This window comes from Phoca vitulina, unplaced genomic scaffold (assembly GCF_004348235.1).
Source record: "Phoca vitulina isolate PV1807 unplaced genomic scaffold, GSC_HSeal_1.0 scaffold107, whole genome shotgun sequence".
In the NCBI taxonomy this organism is placed as follows: domain Eukaryota; kingdom Metazoa; phylum Chordata; class Mammalia; order Carnivora; family Phocidae; genus Phoca; species Phoca vitulina.
In genome coordinates, this window is record NW_022589810.1 from 952,339 (window position 1) to 972,167 (window position 19,829).

Consider the following 19,829-nt stretch of genomic DNA (forward strand, 5'->3'; position numbering starts at 1 on the left):
TCACTATGCTTTGGCTATTCAGGGTCTTTTGTGTTTCCATGGACTTTTAGGATTTTTTTTTCTATTTATGGAAAAAAAATCATTGGAGTTTTGATAGGGATTACACTGAATCTATAGATTTCTTTGGGTAAATGGACATTTTAACAATATTAATTATTCCAATCCATGAGCATGGAATTTCTTTCCATTCATTTGTGTCTTCTTTGATTTCTTTCATCAATGTATTATAATTTTCACTGTATAGATCTTTCACCTCCTAGGTAAAATTTATTCCTAGGTATTTTATTCTTTCTGATGCAATTATAAATGAGATGATTTTCTTTCTCCTTCTGATAGTTCATTGTCAGTGTACAGAAATGCAACCAATTTTTTTATATGTTGATTTTGTACCCAGTAACTTTACTGAATTCATTTATTAGTTCTAACAGTTTTTTGGTGGTGTCTTTAGGGCTTTCTATATATAAAATAATGTTGTCCACAAATAGTGAAAGTTTTATGTTTTCCTTCCCAATTTGGATGTCTTTTACTTCCTTTTCTTGTCATATTGTTCTGGCTAAGACTTCCAAAACGGGCATGCCTCATTTTATTGTCCTTCACTTTATTATGCTGCACAGACACTATTTTTTACAAATTGAGGGTTTATGGCAACCCTGTGTTGAGCAGGATTATTGGTGACATTTTTTTTTAAATTTTATTATGTTACGTTAGTCACCATACAATACATCATTAGTTTTTGATGTAGTGATCCACGATCCATTGTTTTCGTATAACACCCAGTGCTCCATGCAGTATGTGTCCTCCTTAATACCCATCACCGGGCTAACCAATCCCCCCTCCCCCCTCCCCTCTAAAACCTTGTTTGTTTCTCAGGTCCACAGTCTCTCATGGTTCATCTCTCCCTCCAACTCCCCCCCCCCATTATTCCCTTCCTTCTCCTAATGTCCTCCATGTTATTCCTTATGTTCCACAAATAAATGAAACCATATGATAATTGACTTTCTCTGCTTGACTTATTTCACTTAGCATAATCTCCTCCAGTCCCATCCATGTTGATGTAAAAGTTAGGTATTCATCTTTTCTGATGGCTGGGTAATATTCCATTGTATATATGGACCACATCTTCTTTATCCATTCATCTGTTGAAGGGCATCTCGGCTCTTTCCACAGTTTGGCTATTGCGGACTTGCTGCTGTGAACATTGGGGTGCCTATGGCCCTTCTTTTCACTACATCTGTGTCTTTGGGGTAAATACCCAGGAGTGCAATTGCTGGGTCATAGGGTAGCTCTATTTTTAAATTTTTGAGGAACCTCCACACTGTTTTCCAAAGTGGCTGTACCAACTTGCATTCCCACCAACAGTGTAAGAGGGTTCCCCTTTCTCCACAACCTCTCCAACATTGGTTGTTTCTTTCCCTGTCCATTTTGGCCATTCTAACTGGTGTAAGGTGGTATCTCAGTGTGGTTTTGATTTGGATTTCCCTGATGGCTAATGATGATGAACATTTTTTCATGTGTCTGTTAGCCATTTGTATGTCTTCTTCAGAGAAGTGTCTTTTCATATCTTCTGCCCACTTTTTGACTTGATTATTTGTTTTTTGGGTGTTGAGTTTCAGAAGTTCTTTACAGATTTTGGATACCAGCCCTTTATCTATAGTGTCATTTGCAAATATCTTCTCCCATTCTGTGGGTTGCCTCTTTATTTTGTTGACTGTTTCCTTTGCTGTGCAGAAGCTTTTTATCTTGATGAAGTCCCAAAAGTTCATTTTTGCTTTTGTTTCACTACTTTTGGAGATGTATCTTGAAAGAAGTTGCTGTGGCTGACGTCAAAGTGGTTACTGCCTATGTTCTCCTCTAGGATTTTGATGGATTCCTGTCTCACATTGAGGTCTTTCATCCACTTTGAGTTTATCTTTGTGAATGGTGTTAGAGAATGGGCGAGTTTCATTCTTCTGCATGTGGCTGTCCAATTTTCCCAGCACCATTTATTGAAGAGACTGTCTTTTTTCCATTGCATGTTTTTTCCTGCTTTGTCAAAGATTATTTGACCATAGAGTTGAGGGTCCATATCTGGGTTCTCTATTCTGTTCCATTGGTCTGTATGTCTGTTTTTGTGCCAGTACCATGCTGTCTTGGTGATCACTGCTTTGTAATATAGCTTGAAATCGGGCAACGTGATGCCCCCAGCTCTGTTTTTCTTTTTCAACATTTCCTTGGCGATTTGGGGTCTTTTCTGATTCCATACAAATTTTAGGATTGTTTGTTCCAGCACTTTGAAAAATGTCATTGGAATTTTGATTGGGATGGCATTGAAGGTATAGATTGCTCTGGGTAGCATAGACATTTTAACAATGTTTATTCTTCCGATCCATGAGCATGGAATATTTTTCCATCTTTCTGTGTCTTCTTCCATTTCTTTCATGAGTGTTTTGTAGTTCCTAGAGTATAGATTCTTTACCTCTTTGGTTAGGTTTATTCCGAGGTATCTTATGGTTTTTGGTGCTATTGTAAATGGAATCGTTTCTTTAATTTCTCTTTCTACAGTTGCATTGTTAGTGTATAAGAAAGCAACTGATTTCTGTGCATTGATTTTGTATCTTGCCACATTACTGAATTGCTGGATGAGTTCTAGTAATTTGGGGGTGGAGTCTTTTGGGTTTTCCACATAAAGTATCATGTCGTCTGCGAAAAGAGAGTTTGACTTTTTCTTTGCCAATTTGAATACTTTTTATTTCTTTTTGTTGTCTCATTGCTGTTGCTAGGACTTCTAGTACTATGTTGAACAACAGTGGTGAGAGTGGGCACCCTTGACGTGTTCCTGATCTTAAGGGAAAGGCTCTCGCTTTTCCCCATTGAGGATGATATTCACTGTGGGTTTTTCATAGATGGATTTTATGAGCTTGAGGAATGTTCCCTCTATCCCTATACTCTGGAGAGTTTTAATCAGGAAAGGATGTTGTATTTTGTCAAATGCTTTTTCTGCATCAATTGAGAGGACCATATTGGTTCTTCTCCCTCCTCTTATTAATGTGTTCTATCACATTGATTGATTTGCGAATGTTGAACCACCCTTGCATCCCGGAGATAAATCCCACTTGGTCGTGGTGGAAGATCCTTTGAATGTATTGTTGGATCTTATTAGCTAGGATTTTGTTGAGGATTTTGGAATCCATATTCATCAGGGATATCGGTCTGAAATTCTCCTTTTTGATGGGGTCTTTGCCTGGTTTGGGGATTAAGGAAATGCTGGCCTCAGAGAATGAGTTTGGAAGTTTTCCTTCTTTCTGTTTTTTGAAACAGCTTCAGTAGAATGGGTATTATTTCTTCTTTGAATGTTTGGTAGAATTCCCCAGGGAATCCATCAGGCCCTGGACTCTTGTTTTTTGGGAGGTTTTTGATCACTGCTTCAATCTCGTTACTAGTTATTGGCCTATCCAGGTTGTCAATTTCTTCCTGTTTCAGTCTTGGCAGCTTATAGGTTTCCAGGAAGGCCTCCATTTCATCCAGATTGCTCAGTTTATTGGCATACAGTTCTTGATAATAATTTCTAATAATTGTTTCTATTTCCTTGGTGTTAGTCGTGATCTCTCCCCTTTCATTCATAATTTTATTAATTTGGTCCTTTCTCTTTTCTTTTTGATAAGTCTGGCCAGTGGTTTATCAATCTTGTTAATTCTCTCAAAGAACCAACTTCTAGTTTCATTGATCTGATCTACTGTGTTCCTGGTTTCTAATTCATTGATTTCTGCTCTAATTTTAATTATTTCTCTTCTAATGCATGGCTTAGGCGTCATTTGTTGCTTTCTCTCTAGTTCTTTAAGGTGTAGAGTTAGTTGGTGAATTCGGGATTTTTCTATTTTTTTGAGTGAGGCTTGGATGGCTATGTATTTCCCCCTTAGGACCGCCTTTGCAGTATCCCATAGGTTTTGGACCGATGTGTTTTTCGTTCTCATTGATTTCCATGAATTGTTTAAGTTCTTCTTTGATTTCTTGGTTGACCCAAACATTCTTGAGCAGAGTGGTCTTTAGCTTCCAAGTGTTTGAATTTCTGCCAAATTTTTTCTTGTGATTGAGTTCCAGTTTTAGAGCATTGTGGTCTGAGAATATGCAGGGAATAATCTCAATCTTTTGGTATCGGTTGAGACCTGATTTGTGACCCAGTATATGGTCTATTCTGGAGAAAGTTCCATGTGTGCTCGAGAAGAATGAGTATTCTGTTGTTTTAGGGTGGAATGTTCTGTAAATATCTATGAGGTCCATCTGGTCCAATGTATCATTCAAAGCTCTTGTTTCCTTGTTGATTTTCTGCTTAGATGATCTGTCCATTGCTGAGAGTGGAGTATTGGGGTCTCCTACAATTAACGTATTGTTATCAATATGACTATTTTGGTGAACAGTTGGCTTATGTAGATGGCTGCTCCCATGTTGGGGGCATAGATATTTACAATTGTTAGATCGTCTTGTTGGATAGACCCTTTAAGAATGATATAGTGTCCTCTGTGGCTCTAACTACAGTCTTTAGTTTAAAATCGAATTTGTCTGATATAAGAATTGCTACCCCAGCTTTCTTTTGAGGTCCGCTGGCATGGAAGATAGATCTCCATCCCTTCACTTTCCTTCTGGATGTATCTTTAGGTTCAAAATGAGTCTCTTGTAGACAGCATATGGATGGGTCCTGTCTTTTTATCCAATCTGCAACCCTGTGCCATTTTATGGGAGCATTTAGGCCATTCACGTTGAGAGTGATTATTGAAAGATATGAATTAATTGCCATCATGCCTGTGAAGACGTTGTTTTTATAGATTGTCCCTGTAAATTTCTGTTGTAGATCACCCCTGGGGTCTTTCTCCTTCTATAGAACCCCCCTTAATATTTCTTGCAGGGCCGGCTTAGTGGTCACATATTCTTTCAACTTCTGCCGGTCGTGGAAGCTCTGCATCTCTCCATCCATTCTAAATGAAAGCCTTGCTGGATAAAGTATTCTTGGCTGCATGTTCTTCTCATTTAGTACCCTGAATATGTCTTGCCAAGCCTTTCTGGCTTGCCAGGTCTCTGTGGATACGTCTGACGTTATTCTGATGTTCCTCCCTCTGTACGTAAGGAATCTCTTTCCCCTAACTGCCCTTAAGATGCTTTCCTTGGTTCTAAGATTTGCAAGTTTTACCATTACATGCCAGGGTGTTGGCCTGTGTTCCTTGATTTTAGGAGGGGTCCTCTCTGCCTCTAGGACTCGAATGTTTGTTTCATTCCCCAGATTAGGGAAGTTCTCACCTACGATTTGCTCAAATACATCTTCTAGCCCTCTCTCTCTCTCCACTCCCTCCGGGATTCCAATTATTCTGACATTGGAACACCTCATGGTGTCACTTATTTCTCTGATTCTATTTTCATGGATTCTGAGTTGTTTTTCCCTAGCCTCCTCTTTTCCCTTTTTATCTATTATACTGTCTTCCAGATCGCTTATTCTCTCTTCTGTCTCAGTTACCCTAGCTGTTAGATTATCTAGATTGGATTGGATCTCATTGATAGCATTTTTAAGTTCTGCCAATTCACCTTTTATTTCTGCCCTTAGAGACTCTATGTTGCCATTCATTGATTTCTCCATTCTAGCCATTGTCTTCACAATTGCTAGCCTGAATTCCATCTCTGACATCTTGGTTATGTCTGCATCCATTTGTAAATCTACAGCATAAGTCATAATCTCTGAGTCTTTTCTGTTTTGGGGGCTCCTCCTCCTAGTCATTCTGTTGATGGGTGTTTGAGGGAATGTATAGAGTCCAAATTATTGACCAGAACCCAAGCAAGATGCACCTGTTTTCTTGGGACCTTAGGGTTGCTGGCCTCTTGTTTTCCCAGCCTGTCTTCTGGGGGAGGGGCCTGCCGCGCTGTTACTCAGGCAACCCTGTTTGGGCGGAGTTGCCCTGCGCCCCTGTGGCGGGGGATGGGCTCAGTGGGTATCAGTCTTTGGGGCTTTTGTTCTCTGGCGCCTTTCCCTGGGGGCTTTCCGCGTCTCTTCCGTGAGTCAGAGCAGAAGAGACCGTGTCCAACCCTCTGCCTCAGAGCAGAGAGACTGCAGTCTGTTCTTCAGTGAGCTCTCCAGGCCACACTGTCTCCGTTTCTGTCCGTGCTGCTATAAACTGCAGCGTCCTGGGTTGTGCGCCCCTCTGCAGCGCTCTCAGTCCTGCCTCCAGGTCGGGCCGTCTCTGCCGTTTGTGCTTCTAAAACCACCAGCCGCTCCCAGTTCGCGAGCTCGACTCCACCGCTTGGGGTTTCCACCCCGGGGCCTGCAGTTCACCGGCGTGACCCCGGCGCACCGGGTTTCCGTCTCCGAGGCTGCAGTTCGCGTGCACGCGACCGTCGCTCCGGTTTCTGTCCGGGGGCTGCAGTTTGCTCGCGCGACCCCGCTGGTCTGATTTTCCACCCCGGGGGCTGCCCTAAAGTTCTTTCCCGACGCTACCGGTCTGCAAGTCTGTGCCCCGTCCACAGCGCGAGGCTGCCGCTCACCGACGGTGCAGGATCCCCATGGCCAGGCTCCCTCCCGCTGCCGTTTTTCCTCCGATATCTGCCCGCAGAATCACGGCTCTCCGCTTCATACCTCAAAACCAACCGCCTGCGATATTCTGTTTGTAGAGATCCAGATCTTCTTACATCTCAGGCTGGTTTCGTGGGTGCTCGGAGTGGTCTGGTAGATATCCAGCTCAATTCCGGGGACCAGCTGAAATAGGGTCCCCTACTCCTCCGCCATCTTTCCCCTCCCATATTTTTTTCTATATTGCATTTCCATTTTCATTTGTCTCAAGATATTTTTTTAATTTCTCCTTTGATTCCTTCATTGACCCATTGGTTGTTCAGTAGCACATTGTTTAATATATATATAGTTGTGATTTTTCTAGGTTTTTCTTGTAATTGATTTCTAGTTTCATACCATTATTATTAGAAGAGATGCTTGATAGGATTTCAATCTTAAATTTATTGAGACTTGTGTTTTTTTAAAGACTTATTTATTTTAGAGAGAGAGCACGCAAATGGGGGGAGGGGCAGAGGCAGAGAGAGAATCTCAAGCAGACTCCCTCCTGAGCCCAGAGCCTGACGTGGGTTTTGATTTCACAACCCTGAGATCATGACCTGAGCCAAAATCAAGAGTTGGACACTTAACTGACCGAGCCACCCAGGCGCCCCTCACTTGTCTTTTTTAAAGATTTTATTTTTTGAGAGAGAGAGAGAGTGCGAGTGTGCAAGCTAGTGGGGAGGTGGGAGGGGGAAAGGCAGAGAGAGAATCTCAAGCAGGTATATTTACTTTACCAATGAGATTTTTACTTGCATACATTTTCTTGTTAATAATTATTAGTACCTTCTTTTTCAGCTTAAAGAAGTCCCTTTAACCTTTCTTATAAGGCCAGTTTAGTGGTAATGAACTCCCTTAGCTTTTACTTGTCTGGAAAACTCTACCTCTCCTTCAATTCTCAATGATAAACTTACTGGATAGAATACTGTTGGTTGGAAGTTTTTTCCCTTTCAGCACTTTGAATATATCATGCCACTCTCTTCTGGCCTGCAAATTTTCTGCTGAAAAATCTGTTGATAGCCTTCTGGGGGTTCCATTGTGTGTAAACGTTTTGTTTTATTCTTGCTGCTTTTAAGATTCTCTCTTTAACTTTTAACATTTTCATTATAATGTGTCTTGGTGTGGGTATTTTGGGGTTCATTTTATTTGAAACTCTCTGGGCTTTCTATACCTGGATGTTTATTTCCTTCTCGGGGTTAGGGAGGTTTTCAGCCATTATTTGTTCAAATAAGTTTTCTGCCCCTTTTTCTCTCCCTTCTCCTTCTAGAACTCCTATAATGTAAATGTTATTCTGCTTGATGTTGCCTCATAAGTCCTTTAAACAATCTTCACTTTCTAAAATTCTTTCTTTCTTTCTTTCTTTCTTTCTTTTTTAATAATTTTCTTTAAAGATTTTATTTATTTGACAGAGAGAGAGCACAAACAGGGGTAGCAGCAGACAGAGGGAGAGGGAGAAGCAGGCTCCCCGTGGAGCAGGGAGCCCGATGCAGGGCTTGATCCCAGGACACTGGGATCATGACCTGAGCCGAAGGCAGTCGCTTAACTGACTGAGCCACCCAGGTGCCCCTAAAATTCTTTTTTTAAAAAAAAAAAAAGATTTTATTTATTTATTTGACAGAGAGAGAGACAGCGAGAGAGGGAACACAAGCAGGGGGAGTGGGAGAGGGAGAAGAAGGCTTCCCGCTGAGCAGGGAGCCCAATGCAGGGCTGCATCCCAGGACCCTGGGGTCATGACCTGAGCTGAAGGCAGACACTTAATGACCGAGCCACCCAGGTGCCCCTAAAATTCTTTTTCTTTTCATTGCTCTGTTTGGGTGAGTTCCACTGCCCTGTTTTCCAGATCACTGATACTTTCTTCTGCTTCATCTAGTCTGCCATTGAACTCCTCTAGCATACTTTTCTATTCAGTTATTGTATTCTTCAGCTCTGTGACTTCCATTTGGTACTTTCCTATATTTTCTATCTCTTTGTTGAAGTTTTCCCTGAATTCATCCATTCTTCTCCCAAGTTTGGTGAGCATTTTTATGACTATTACTTTAAATTCTTTATCAAGTAAATTATTTACCTCTGTTTTATTAAGGTTTCTTTTTGAGGTTTTTATCTTGTTCTTTTACTTGGAACATATTTTTCCATTTCTTCATTTGCTTGACTCTCTGTTTCTATGTATTAGGTGAGAAAGCTACATCTCCCAGCCTTAGAAGAGTGGCTTGTGTAGATGATGAACCTTATCATTTAACTTTGTCCTTGCTTTTGGTTGTCTCTGGAATATTTGTGATTATCTAAGTAGCCTGATTTATTCTTGATAGTTCCCAGTTGTTGAGGGTGTACCAAGACCTGTCATTTTAATCAGAACCTAGTTTCAGGCTGATTGGAAGCTAGCCCCTCAGGCAGCAGGTTTTAAAGTATGCAAATATATACAGTCATGTGGGACTGTGGTCATAATCCTTGCTGACCTCCTGTTCCGGCAATGTGGAGGTTTTTCCTAGACAACAGTTGCAGAAATCATGGCTCTGAACAATGTATAAGCACCTTTCTGGAGGCTACCAGCAAACTGTAACAAGGCAAAGATGATGTCCCCCAACCTATGTTCCCTGAGAGTACCTCCTTAGCCTCTAGATATATGGGAAACCTGACATCTACCCCTCAGGTTGAAGCTCCGGGACAAGTAAATACGCCTTTTTCACAGGAATATTGGGGGTGTGTTTCAGTCTGCTATCTGTGTAATGCCCTGGTGGTGATAGCCTGCCAAGAACTATGTTTCTGATTGTTTCAGTCCTGTTGGGCCTACAGATGCAAGGCTCCTGCCATCAGATTCAGGAGATCAAGGGGTATCTCCTGTGTGGACTACCTGTGCCCACTGGCTTTAGCAAGGCAGAGCAAGATTGCAGGGCCAGTCCATGCCTACTGGCTTTAGTGGAGCAGTGGGAAAGCACAGGGCTGGGGCATGCCCACTGGCTTCTGTGAGCAGCATATCCCTGGTATATTAATACATGACAGAATACTTACAGTTTTATTGAGTTTTAACAGTTTTAACTGCTCCTTCCTCCACCCTCATGCAAAGTCCCTTCACTTTTGAAATTCAATTTAATCATAGATGGCATGTGTATAATGACAACAATGGAGTGAGGTCAACTAGGGGAGCTGGCAGATAGCTTGGACAAAGCCCCAAAATATGGTAGTTCCTTTTCATATTCATGTTGGTCTAAGATCTATACATCAGGTTTGCAGGATAAAAACTAGATGTTCATTTTGTTTTGTTTTTTGATCAGTGTGCCTAGAGTTGATCAGTTACTGAAAAACAGAGTCACAAATAAGCATACTCATAAAAGACTGAATGCAATCTCATCTGCCAATCTAGGTAACCTTGAGTAATATAACTACCAAGTGGACCAGTTACTCATCTTCTCTACTTCCCTATATCAGATGTGTAAATAAAAAATTCTGAGTCTTTCCAATGGGCCAAACATCTACTAGGTGCTAGAGACACAACAATGAACACAAAGTAGCCCCTCCCCTCATGCTTCTGGTCTGAGAGTTGGCAAAATATTTTTCTGTAGAGGCCTAAATAAGAACTTTTAGGATTTTCAGGTCCTACCGTTTGTGTCAGAACTATTAAATTGTGCTGTTGTGTGAAAGCAGCCATAGACAGTACATAAACAAATGGCATGATTTTGTTCCAATAGAACTTTATGGACACTGAAATTTGACCTTCATATGATTTTCACATGTCATGAAATACTATTTTTCTTTTGCTTTTTTCCTCCTCAACCATTTAAAAATATATTTTTAAAAAACACTCAGAGCTAGCAGGCCATTCAAAAACAAGTGGTGGGCTAGATTTAGCCCATGAGCTGAAGTCTGCCAACCCCTGTCTAGTCTAATGCAAAAGATAAATACAGAAACAAATTATTTCAATACAATGTGATAAAAGCTAGAGGAAGGCCATCTAACTTAATCCAAGGCATCAAAGAAAGTATCCTATAAACATCAACCCCAGAGCTGAGTCTTAAAGAATGTTAATATGAAGGCATTAACTAAGCAAAGAAAGGGAAAACTATGCTCCAAGTAGAAAGCAGAGAATGAACAGTCACAGAATTGATAAACAGCATGAAATTCTTGGGCAATGGTATTATTGTAGCATAAAAGATAAGGAATGCCAGATGAAGTTGTAGGTAAGGGTAGGGATGAAACTATAAAATGTCTTATATACCATGCCTCTGGACAATGAAGGCCACTGACAAGTTTTCAGCAGGGGATTGATATAATTGAATCTGTATTTTAGATTTATCTCTGTGGCAACACTTTGGCAGACAGATCTGAGACAGCTGAGAGGCTACTGAAATAGTCCAGGGGCGAGATGATGAGGGCCTGAGCCAGGCAAAAGCAGTGGAAATGGAGAAAAGAGGATAAATTCTAGAAGTGTCTAAAAGGTAAAATTAACATGGCTTAGTGAGGAGAGCAAGAAGTAAAAAATGACTCACATTTCTTACTTGGATGGCTAGGTGGATGAAAGTACCACCAAGTGCTATTGGAAGGAGAGAGAGTTTTATAAGCTAGATAATGAATTCAGATTTATACACATTGTATTGCATTTACTGTTGGGTTTTCCTGTGGAGGTTTTTACCAGGCCACTGTACATATGAATTTTGGGGACGGATTAGAACTAGAGATATAGTTATGAGCACAGATGTGGTAGTTAAAACCATGAATGACTGTAGTTGCTCAGATTCAGCAAGCAGAGTAAGAAGAGTCATAGGCCATGGTGATTAAAGGAGACTGAAAGAATAGGAGAAAATATTTGAGGCCTTGATGATAGTAAAGAGTAGCTGTAAAGAGAATGGAGTATGAGAAAGCTAAAAGGAGAAGAGGTTGCTGTCAGAGAGGTGAATTTAGTCTTTCACAACGGATTCCTGAAAATTAATCCTTAATGCCTTGAGGCAGTGGTTCTTAAACTATAAGTTTTTTACCTGGAAAGCTTGTTAAAACACAGTGCTAGGCACCACGCCCAGAGTTTTGATTCAGTAGGTCTCCGGTGGTCCTCAATAATTTGCATTTCTAGCAACTTCCTAAGTGATGCTCACCCATGAGAACCACAGCCCTAAAGCATCCATTTTATGCAATGAATTAACTTTTTTAATGGATCTAGAATGCTCCTAGTTGTGTATCATCCTTGGGGATAGTAAGATAATAGACACTCAACTTATTTTCTTTGTTTTGTGATTCAGATAAGAAACCCTGTTAGCAAGCCTGGAGGGTGTCAGAGTCCGTGAGAGCAGAGACCATACCTATGTTATTCATGATTGATTCACTAGATTCTAGCATAGGTTAGACATTCGGTTAATATATGTTGACTGAAAGATTGGCAAAGTCCATAGTACAGTTGGAGGAGTGAGCTGCTTATATAGAGGGTTTATTGCTGAAGTTATGATCAAGGACCCAGAAGAGTAAAGTTTGTGATCCTCTACAAGGACAATAAAAGCTTTCAGTATGACAACATGAATTGCGGTAGGGAAAATGATGGTGAAGCAGGTGCCAAAATATAAAATGGAAGTGGAAGAATGACCTGGAGGCTGATAGAGGTCAGCGGTAGGGAAAGGAAAATGATATAGCCTGCATGTTGAATTTCAAAAGTGAAGGGACTTTGCCTGAGGGTGGAGGAATAATGCTTTGGAAGTTGTCTATAGAGAGCATGCCTAATCCAGTGCATATGAACATACCACTGACCATTAAATTGTGTCTTGCTTTTTTATCACTTAATACAGTGCCCTGAAACTTCACCCACACAATCAAAAATTATTTTTACACATTTTCTCTTTCTGGATAGTTCTATAATTTTTTTTTTTTTTTTTTACTGTATACATCCTCTTTCTTTCATACACATTTCTTCTTAAGGCCATTCCTAAGAATTTTATGTGTTTGATTGCTATCGTGAATGGGATATATTTCTCCTTGTAGCTCCAAATTGGTTATTCTGGTCTATTGTTCTTTTAAATTAAATTTGAGCTTCTTTGACTTATCCTCTGAACTAGTTGTAACATCCTCATTAAGTAAATAAAATCTTTAAATATGTTCATTTTTTTATATCATTATGAGAGTTAAGATTTTTACCTTTTTTTTTTTTAAAAAGATTTTATTTATTTATTTGACAGAGAGAGAGAATAGCGAGAGCAGGAACACAAGCAGGGGGAGTGGGAGAGGGAGAAGCAGGCTTCCCGCAGAGCAGGGAGCCCGATGCGGGGCTCGATCCCAGGACCCTGGGATCATGACCTGAGCCGAAGGCAGACGCTTAACGACTGAGCCACCCAGGCGCCCAGATTTTTACCTTTTAAAAATTATCTTTTGGGGCGCCTGGGTGGCTTAGTCAGTTAAGCGTCTGCTTTGGGCTCAGGTCATGATCTCAGGGTCCTGGGATCGAGCCCCGCTTCGGGCTCCCTGCTTGGCAGGGAGTCTGCTTCTCCCTCTCCCTCTGCCCCTGCCCACTGCTTGTGTGTGCTCTCTTGCTCTTTCTCAAATAAATGAATAAAATCTTTTAAAAAATTATCCTTTAACATTTGCAATGAATTATTATTGTGCAATATTACTGAAGTAGATTTGATAAAAATCACATAGGTTTTACATCTAAGTTCACAAACCAAAGAGAATATTCTTTTTGGAACAGTCTGTCGGATTTTGGTATCAGAATGATGCTAGTTTCAAAATCAATGTGAACAACTCTGCAAGATTTTCAATTCTATAACAATGTGGATATTCCTAGAAAATCTGAAGTAACTCACTGATAAAAAACATCTGGCCCTAAAGTATTTTTGGAAGTTTCTCTTTGATAATTGTTTTCAATGTTTCTACAGTTACAGGCCCATTTTGTTTTGAACTTCTTACTAATGCATGGTGTTTAACATTTTATTAGGTATTTCAAATTTGCTGAGATTTTCAAATTTATTAAGGTACAATTATACTTTCCTATAATTTAAGAAAAGTTCTTTGTATTTGTTGTTCTATTCCATTTATCTTTTAAATTTTATTTATAATTTATCTTTGTTTTCTTAATTAAATTTGCTAGAGGCTTATCTACTTAATTCATCTCCCCATAAAAACAACATACCCCTTGGCTTCATATTATATTGGATTCTTAATCATGTAATTTCATTCTTCATTTTTAATAATGAAATATTTAAGGTTATGAATTTACTTCTGAATATTGCTCTCAAAGTTTTGACAAGTCGTGATCTCATTTTTGTTATTTTTTATTAGTCTGCTAGTGTTTCTTTTGGCTAATACTTATATATAAATGTGTTCTGAAATACTAAAATAGTGGAAGACTTTTGTTCGAATTTGTTTCTAAATTTGTAAAAGTTTTACATTATCACCAGAGAACAGGGCAAGGCTGTTTTCTACTTGTAAGAGTATGCAAAGATTTTCTTTGTGGTATACCACATGATCATGGGTATTAAAGAGGGCACATTCTGCATGGAGCACTGGGTGTTATACGCAAACAATGAATCATGGAACACTACATCAAAAACTAATGATGTAATGTATGGTGATTAACATAACATAATAAAAAAATGTTCTTTGAATATTTGAAAGAGGGTGTATTCACTGTCAATCAAATATAATTTTTGATGTTAATTAAATCTGATGAATTGTATTTTTCAAATATTCTTTTTTTTTTTAAATTTTATTTATTTGACAGAGAGAGAGATAGCGAGAGCAGGAACACAAGCAGGGGGAGTGGGAGAGGGAGAAGCAGGCTTCCTGCCGAGCAGGGAGCCTGATGTGAGACTCGATCCCAGGACCCTGGGATCATGACCTGAGCCAAAGGCAGACGCTTAATGACTGAGCCACCCAGGCGCCCTCAAATATTCTAAGTACTTATTTTCTTGGTCTACTTTATCTGTCATAGTTAAATTGTATAAATCTTCCATATAGACATTTCTATAATTTTTCTTCTTGTATTTCAAATAGTCTTTTATTCAAATATTTGGATGTAAAAAAATGTTTCATGAATATAATATCCTTAAAATAATTTGTATCTTCTATCAATATTAAATAAATCTCACAGGACCAACAAGATTGTATAGTTATTGTTCCTGTTTTGTTTTGTTTCCAAATAGATAAGTGACATGATCAGATGCCTTATTTGGAGAATGGATTGATCAGAAGGAGGTAAGACCAAAAGATGAGAAGCCAGTGAAAGGACTCTTATAATCGTCCAGGTAAGAAATCATGAGTGTTTGGATGAAGACCAAGGCTGCAGAGAGGTTTATAGCAAGTAGAATCATTAAGACTTGGATTTAGATTGAAGGGGGTTGGGGCAAGTGAGAAGAGTTGAGAGTTAACACCTAGATTTCTGACTTAGTTGACCATTATCTAAAAGGCAATATAGGAGAAAGAGCTGGTGTGGCTTTTCAGAATAAGCCATTTTCTAAAGTTCTTCTTTTTCATTATATTCATCCCAAAGGACTCGAGTCCAGACTTAAAGCTCAGTGTTGAATCGTCGCCAATGGATTGCTTACTCAAACCAAAGTCTACCTTAGTATAAAACACTAGGCTAAATATTAAATTTCAGGGGATCACCTTTCATTTATGTGCTAAGAGCTCCTTCATAAATTTGAGGAACCATTTGGACTAAGAAAGAGGGAATAAGTGCCTGCTAACACCATTCCTGGGGTAATCCATACAGGAAGGCTAAGTTTTCCACAAGAGGGCAGCATCACCTAATAAATTATGTCATTGAGGGCCTCTTCCAATAGGCGCTGGGGGGAGGCTGAAAGGGTAGACAGTATAGGTCGGGGAGCCATAGGCCCTGCCACACCATGAAAACCAAAGGGCCCTACTATCTCCAAGGCCATAATTACAGCTACTCGTAAGTGGTAGTGGCAGATGTTGCTCCAGCAGGAACAGAGAACATCGTGCTCACCCAAGGAAGGATGAGTAGGGGACAGCCAGATACTCTCATTCTTATGACTGGCTCCGAAGCCACCAGGGATGGTGTCTACATTCCTTACAGGTGCTGGTATCTCCGTATAACCTGTGTCTCCCAGGGACCTTTATTTCATGTTGAGATCTTTGTCACCCCTAATGGTTTCTCTGCTAATCATGTGCTGTAAAGGGTAGGCTGCAAAGCACACTACAGTTCTGGTGTTCTCCTTACTTAATAATGTTTGGTTACCCCAATTATGCTTCTCTTATACCCCAGGGAAAGTAATGGGAATGAAATTCCTTGAGAACCCGGGAAGTGAAAGGCATTTTACATACATTGCCTTGTTTAATCATTACAACAATGCCATTATATAGGAACTATTATATGTGACAGAACTAGGCAGTGTCATACATGGGTCTATCTGCCTCTAAAGCAAAAACTACCAAGCTACCCCTCCAAGAAGCCTTGTTTAAAACTTAAATCACGACCGATTCAAGACTGAGTCAGTGGCAATGTATCTATTGTATAAGACATTGCTTAACCTGTCACTTCCTATCCAGGTATATGAGCAGGGGTGGCTTAATTTTAGGTACCAGCAGGCAATCCGATCAATCAATAGGATCCTATGTAACCTCACCCTTACTAAGTTAAAACCCTTTTCCCCTTAAGTATTCTCTCAGGATAAATCACTTGGATGTAGAGCATGAGAAGAGCAGAAGAATTAAAGACAGCTTCTGTGTTTCTGGTTTGGTTGACTGAGGGCATGGTGGTCCCAAGCACTGAGATGAGGAGCTTGAGAGGAAAAGCTGACATGTTAGATTTGGGGCATATTATACTTGAAATGCTTCTGAGACATCTAAGTATAAATGTCCAGTGGGAAGTTGGCTATATGGGTCTGGGGCTCAAGAAATATAATAATAGATACATGTAAATGAGAATTTAAAACTCTGGAACTGAGTGAGGTTTTCCATGGTATATTAACAAAGTTAGAAAGAGTGGAACTAGGGAAAACACCACCATGTAAGGGATGATCAGAGGAAAGGCAGGTAGTAGAGGAACCTGGTTTTAAAAAATGAACAGAGAGGTAGGAAAGTAACAAGAAAATGGGGTATCTTGCAAGCAAGAAAGCAGAGTTTCACAAAGGAGAACATAATCCAGAGCAACAATGTCAAATGCCATATACTAATCACACATGACGAAGACTGAAAGCAATCCATTGACTTTGATAATTAAGAAGTAATATGTAGTTTTTGACAGAGTAGTTTCAGTGGAGTTCTGTAGGTCAAATTCAGACTGCAGTGGGTGGAAAGCTAAATTGTAGATGAAGACAGTGAGTATAGACTCTCCTTTTGAGAGACTGAGTATGAACAAAAGGAGAAAGATGGGTCAGTAGCCGGAGGGGGATAGTAGGATTATGGGAAGATGCTTTAAAAATATTTTTTCTAGTAAAAATAATTAAGATGGAGAAGCTCAGGCTTGTGTATAGGATAAAGGAAACCAACAGAAGGGAGAAGTATGAGCTCCAGTAGCACAGAGCAAAGATACAGCAGCAAAATGGAAGAAGCCATATGGAAAGCTCACCAATAAGCAAACGTGTAATTGCAGCAAAACAACTGTGCCCAAGTATATCCTTACCTTCCTTTTGCTTCGGCCACTCCACTTATCTGGAAGCCTTTCTCCTCCTGATGGCTTATTTGTCCAATTATACCCACCCTTTAGCTCAAATTCCACTTCCTCTATGAACTCTTACCCTACCAGTCTCTTCTGAAGTACTGTCTCTTTCTCTTGAATTCTAATAGCAATTTCTGTCTGAATAATCCATTTGACAATCACCCTTCAGCCTGTGAAATCTCCTTTATTGCTTTTTTCTCCCCCAAAATGTATTGCTAATTAATTTGTCACACATGTGTCTTTTCTCCCCCATTTGACTATATTCTCCTCAAGGGCAGGGTTTCTATCTTAGAGTTTGCCACAGCTTCCAGAATGCCTACCGTGGCTGGTAGTAGGGTCTCTTTAAATCTGTGTAGTTGATTTAAATAAAAATTTTAAAGAATAAATCTCTCTGGTTGAACAGGGCAGCCTGTTATGAAGGAGACAGAAAAACATCAGGTTAGGTAGGCCCTTGGTGTATATGGAATCATTTACTTCTCTTGGTAGCAAATAAGGAGACTGAGTCTTGCAGATATAAAATAAACTATATAAAATTATATAAAATAACCAGGGTGACACAGGTAATATGTAGCAGTGTCAGGATTTGAACCACAGACCCTTTCTCCTATGCCATTCTGCTTCAGTTGTCTGCAAAATTCTGTTCATGTGAGACACCTCTTTCTTTGATGATGTTTAGCTAGAGACATAACTCTCTTGAGGCTTTAGTACCAACCTAGCAGTTCAGTGGCCCCTATTCCTTATAGCAGCAAATCTCTCTGTACCTTACCTCCTGACAATCAGCTTGAGGATCCGGAAGGAGCCTTTGATGAGGATGAGGGCCTCTTGGCGGGAGCCATACAATGGAGTGCCATTGATATTCACCAGCTCATCACCAGTCCTCATCTTCTGGGACAAGGCTGCCTTGCCCCCATCTTCAATCTGTGTTGCAGAGAACAGAACAGAAAGCAGGTGGGTGGTGAGATGACTCCTTACCCAAAATTCTACTTCCTGGTTCTCCCAAACTCAGAGCCATAAGTGGTACTGGGGGGAAGGCTCCAGGAAGCTCCAGGAAACAGCTAAGAAGCTGATCACAGGCTAGTATTTATATTTACAGAAGGCCAACCTTGGGCAAACCCTTGAGAAAGGAGGCAATACTGAAATAATGCAAGCTCTGCTCTGGAGGAATCCACGTCCTTCTGGGGAGACAAGCACTTCTCAATGAGAATGATGTTTGGAAGGAATGTGACAGTGTGAGCTGAAGTAGCAGGGTGGCATAGCAAAATGTGAACACAAATTAGAGCCAGAAGAGCTAGGCTCCAGCAAAATGACCTTTGGCTAGTCCTTTCCTATCTTGGGGCAGCCTTTGAAGTCTGATAAAGTTGAGTTTGAATCTTGGTTCTAGTACTTCCTAGCTTAGTGACCCTGAGCAAGTAACCTAACATCTTTATGTCTCAATTACCTGATAGAGGAAAATAAATAACAGAAGTACCTACCTCACAGGGCTGTTAGCATAGGGAATGTCTGAGAACATTTAAGTCCTCAATAAATGTGAGCTCTGATGAGTATAGCAAGGGAGTTGACTCTGAAGACCTTGAGCTTCAGCTCAATATTCTGTGAGCAGGATTGCCAATTCAAAAGATACAAAAGATGTACAGACAAAGTAACTGATCATGTGTCTATGCTCTTCAACAAGTGCCTAGTACAGTGCTTCTAGGGTATGGAACACAGTGGGCATTCACCCAAATCTGGAAACATAGGTGTTCACTGTACCATCACGGCCTACAGAATTACCATTGACCATGGCAATCTTGGTAAGAAGGTAGTCAGGCTGGAGGGCATAGAAAGCAAAGGCAGATATAATAGCAGCTGGGGTAGGCAAAAGAAAAGCAAAGCAGAATGTCCCCCATGGGTCCTTGATTATGGCTACTTTTATATATAACATTCTTTGTACCACAAAGGTGAGTTCTACCTATTAGGACATCAATTCCATCCATGGTGGTAGGAGTCATCTCATCCATCCATTAATCATTCCTCAGATTTTTAGTGAATTTCTAGTATGCACAGGACAGCATGCTAAGTGCTATAGCTCCCAGCCTCAAGTTTAGGTTATGTCCGAAGTTCATATGTCTACAGAGATGGTTAGATAAAAAAGGTCCACCCCACTGATGGAATCAGGAAGAGATGTTTGTTTTTCTTCCAGGGGCAAGGAAGGTGAGGATGATTAAACCATACAATCTTTAGGGAAAGATTCTAAGTGGGGCAACCAAAGGCTGGTCTTTGCTGTAGGTGTTTTTACATTTCTACTCTTCTTCCAATCTTTTTCTCAGTCTTTTATAGAATCCCTCCAATCTATCCCTCACCATGCAAATTAGAATATTGCTGAGCTTTAGGTTGGCCAGCTCATGTGCAATTTGGCAGTCGAGACCTCCTGAGTGCAGAGAAAAATGTTAAATCAGGATTTTAAAAAATCCCATCAAATAAATTGAAATTCTAAGTTAAATCACAGACTATTATTAAATTTATTGCTGCTAACCCAACAGTTTTTTTTTTTTTTAAATTAACCTTTGTCTGACAAATCATAGGTTAGCCAAGTGACATTGAATATATATACCTTTGTTCCAGTACCTGGGCCACCACTCAAGATAAAACAAGCCAATATTGGTAAATGGGGAACAACTCTCAGCAAATTAATTAGGA

At 40.1% G+C, this 19,829-nt stretch overlaps 1 protein-coding gene across 2 annotated transcripts in view; it reads right to left on the minus strand.

Moving 5' to 3' along the window:
- SHROOM4 (shroom family member 4) overlaps positions 1-19,829 on the minus strand; it is a 214,771-nt gene that overhangs the window by 98,225 nt on the left and 96,717 nt on the right. For both annotated transcript variants that reach the window (XM_032397927.1, XM_032397925.1), the window contains exon 2: positions 17,920-18,071. In XM_032397927.1, coding sequence (XP_032253818.1) covers positions 17,920-18,071 — 152 coding nt within the window. The remainder of the gene's footprint in view (positions 1-17,919; positions 18,072-19,829) is intronic.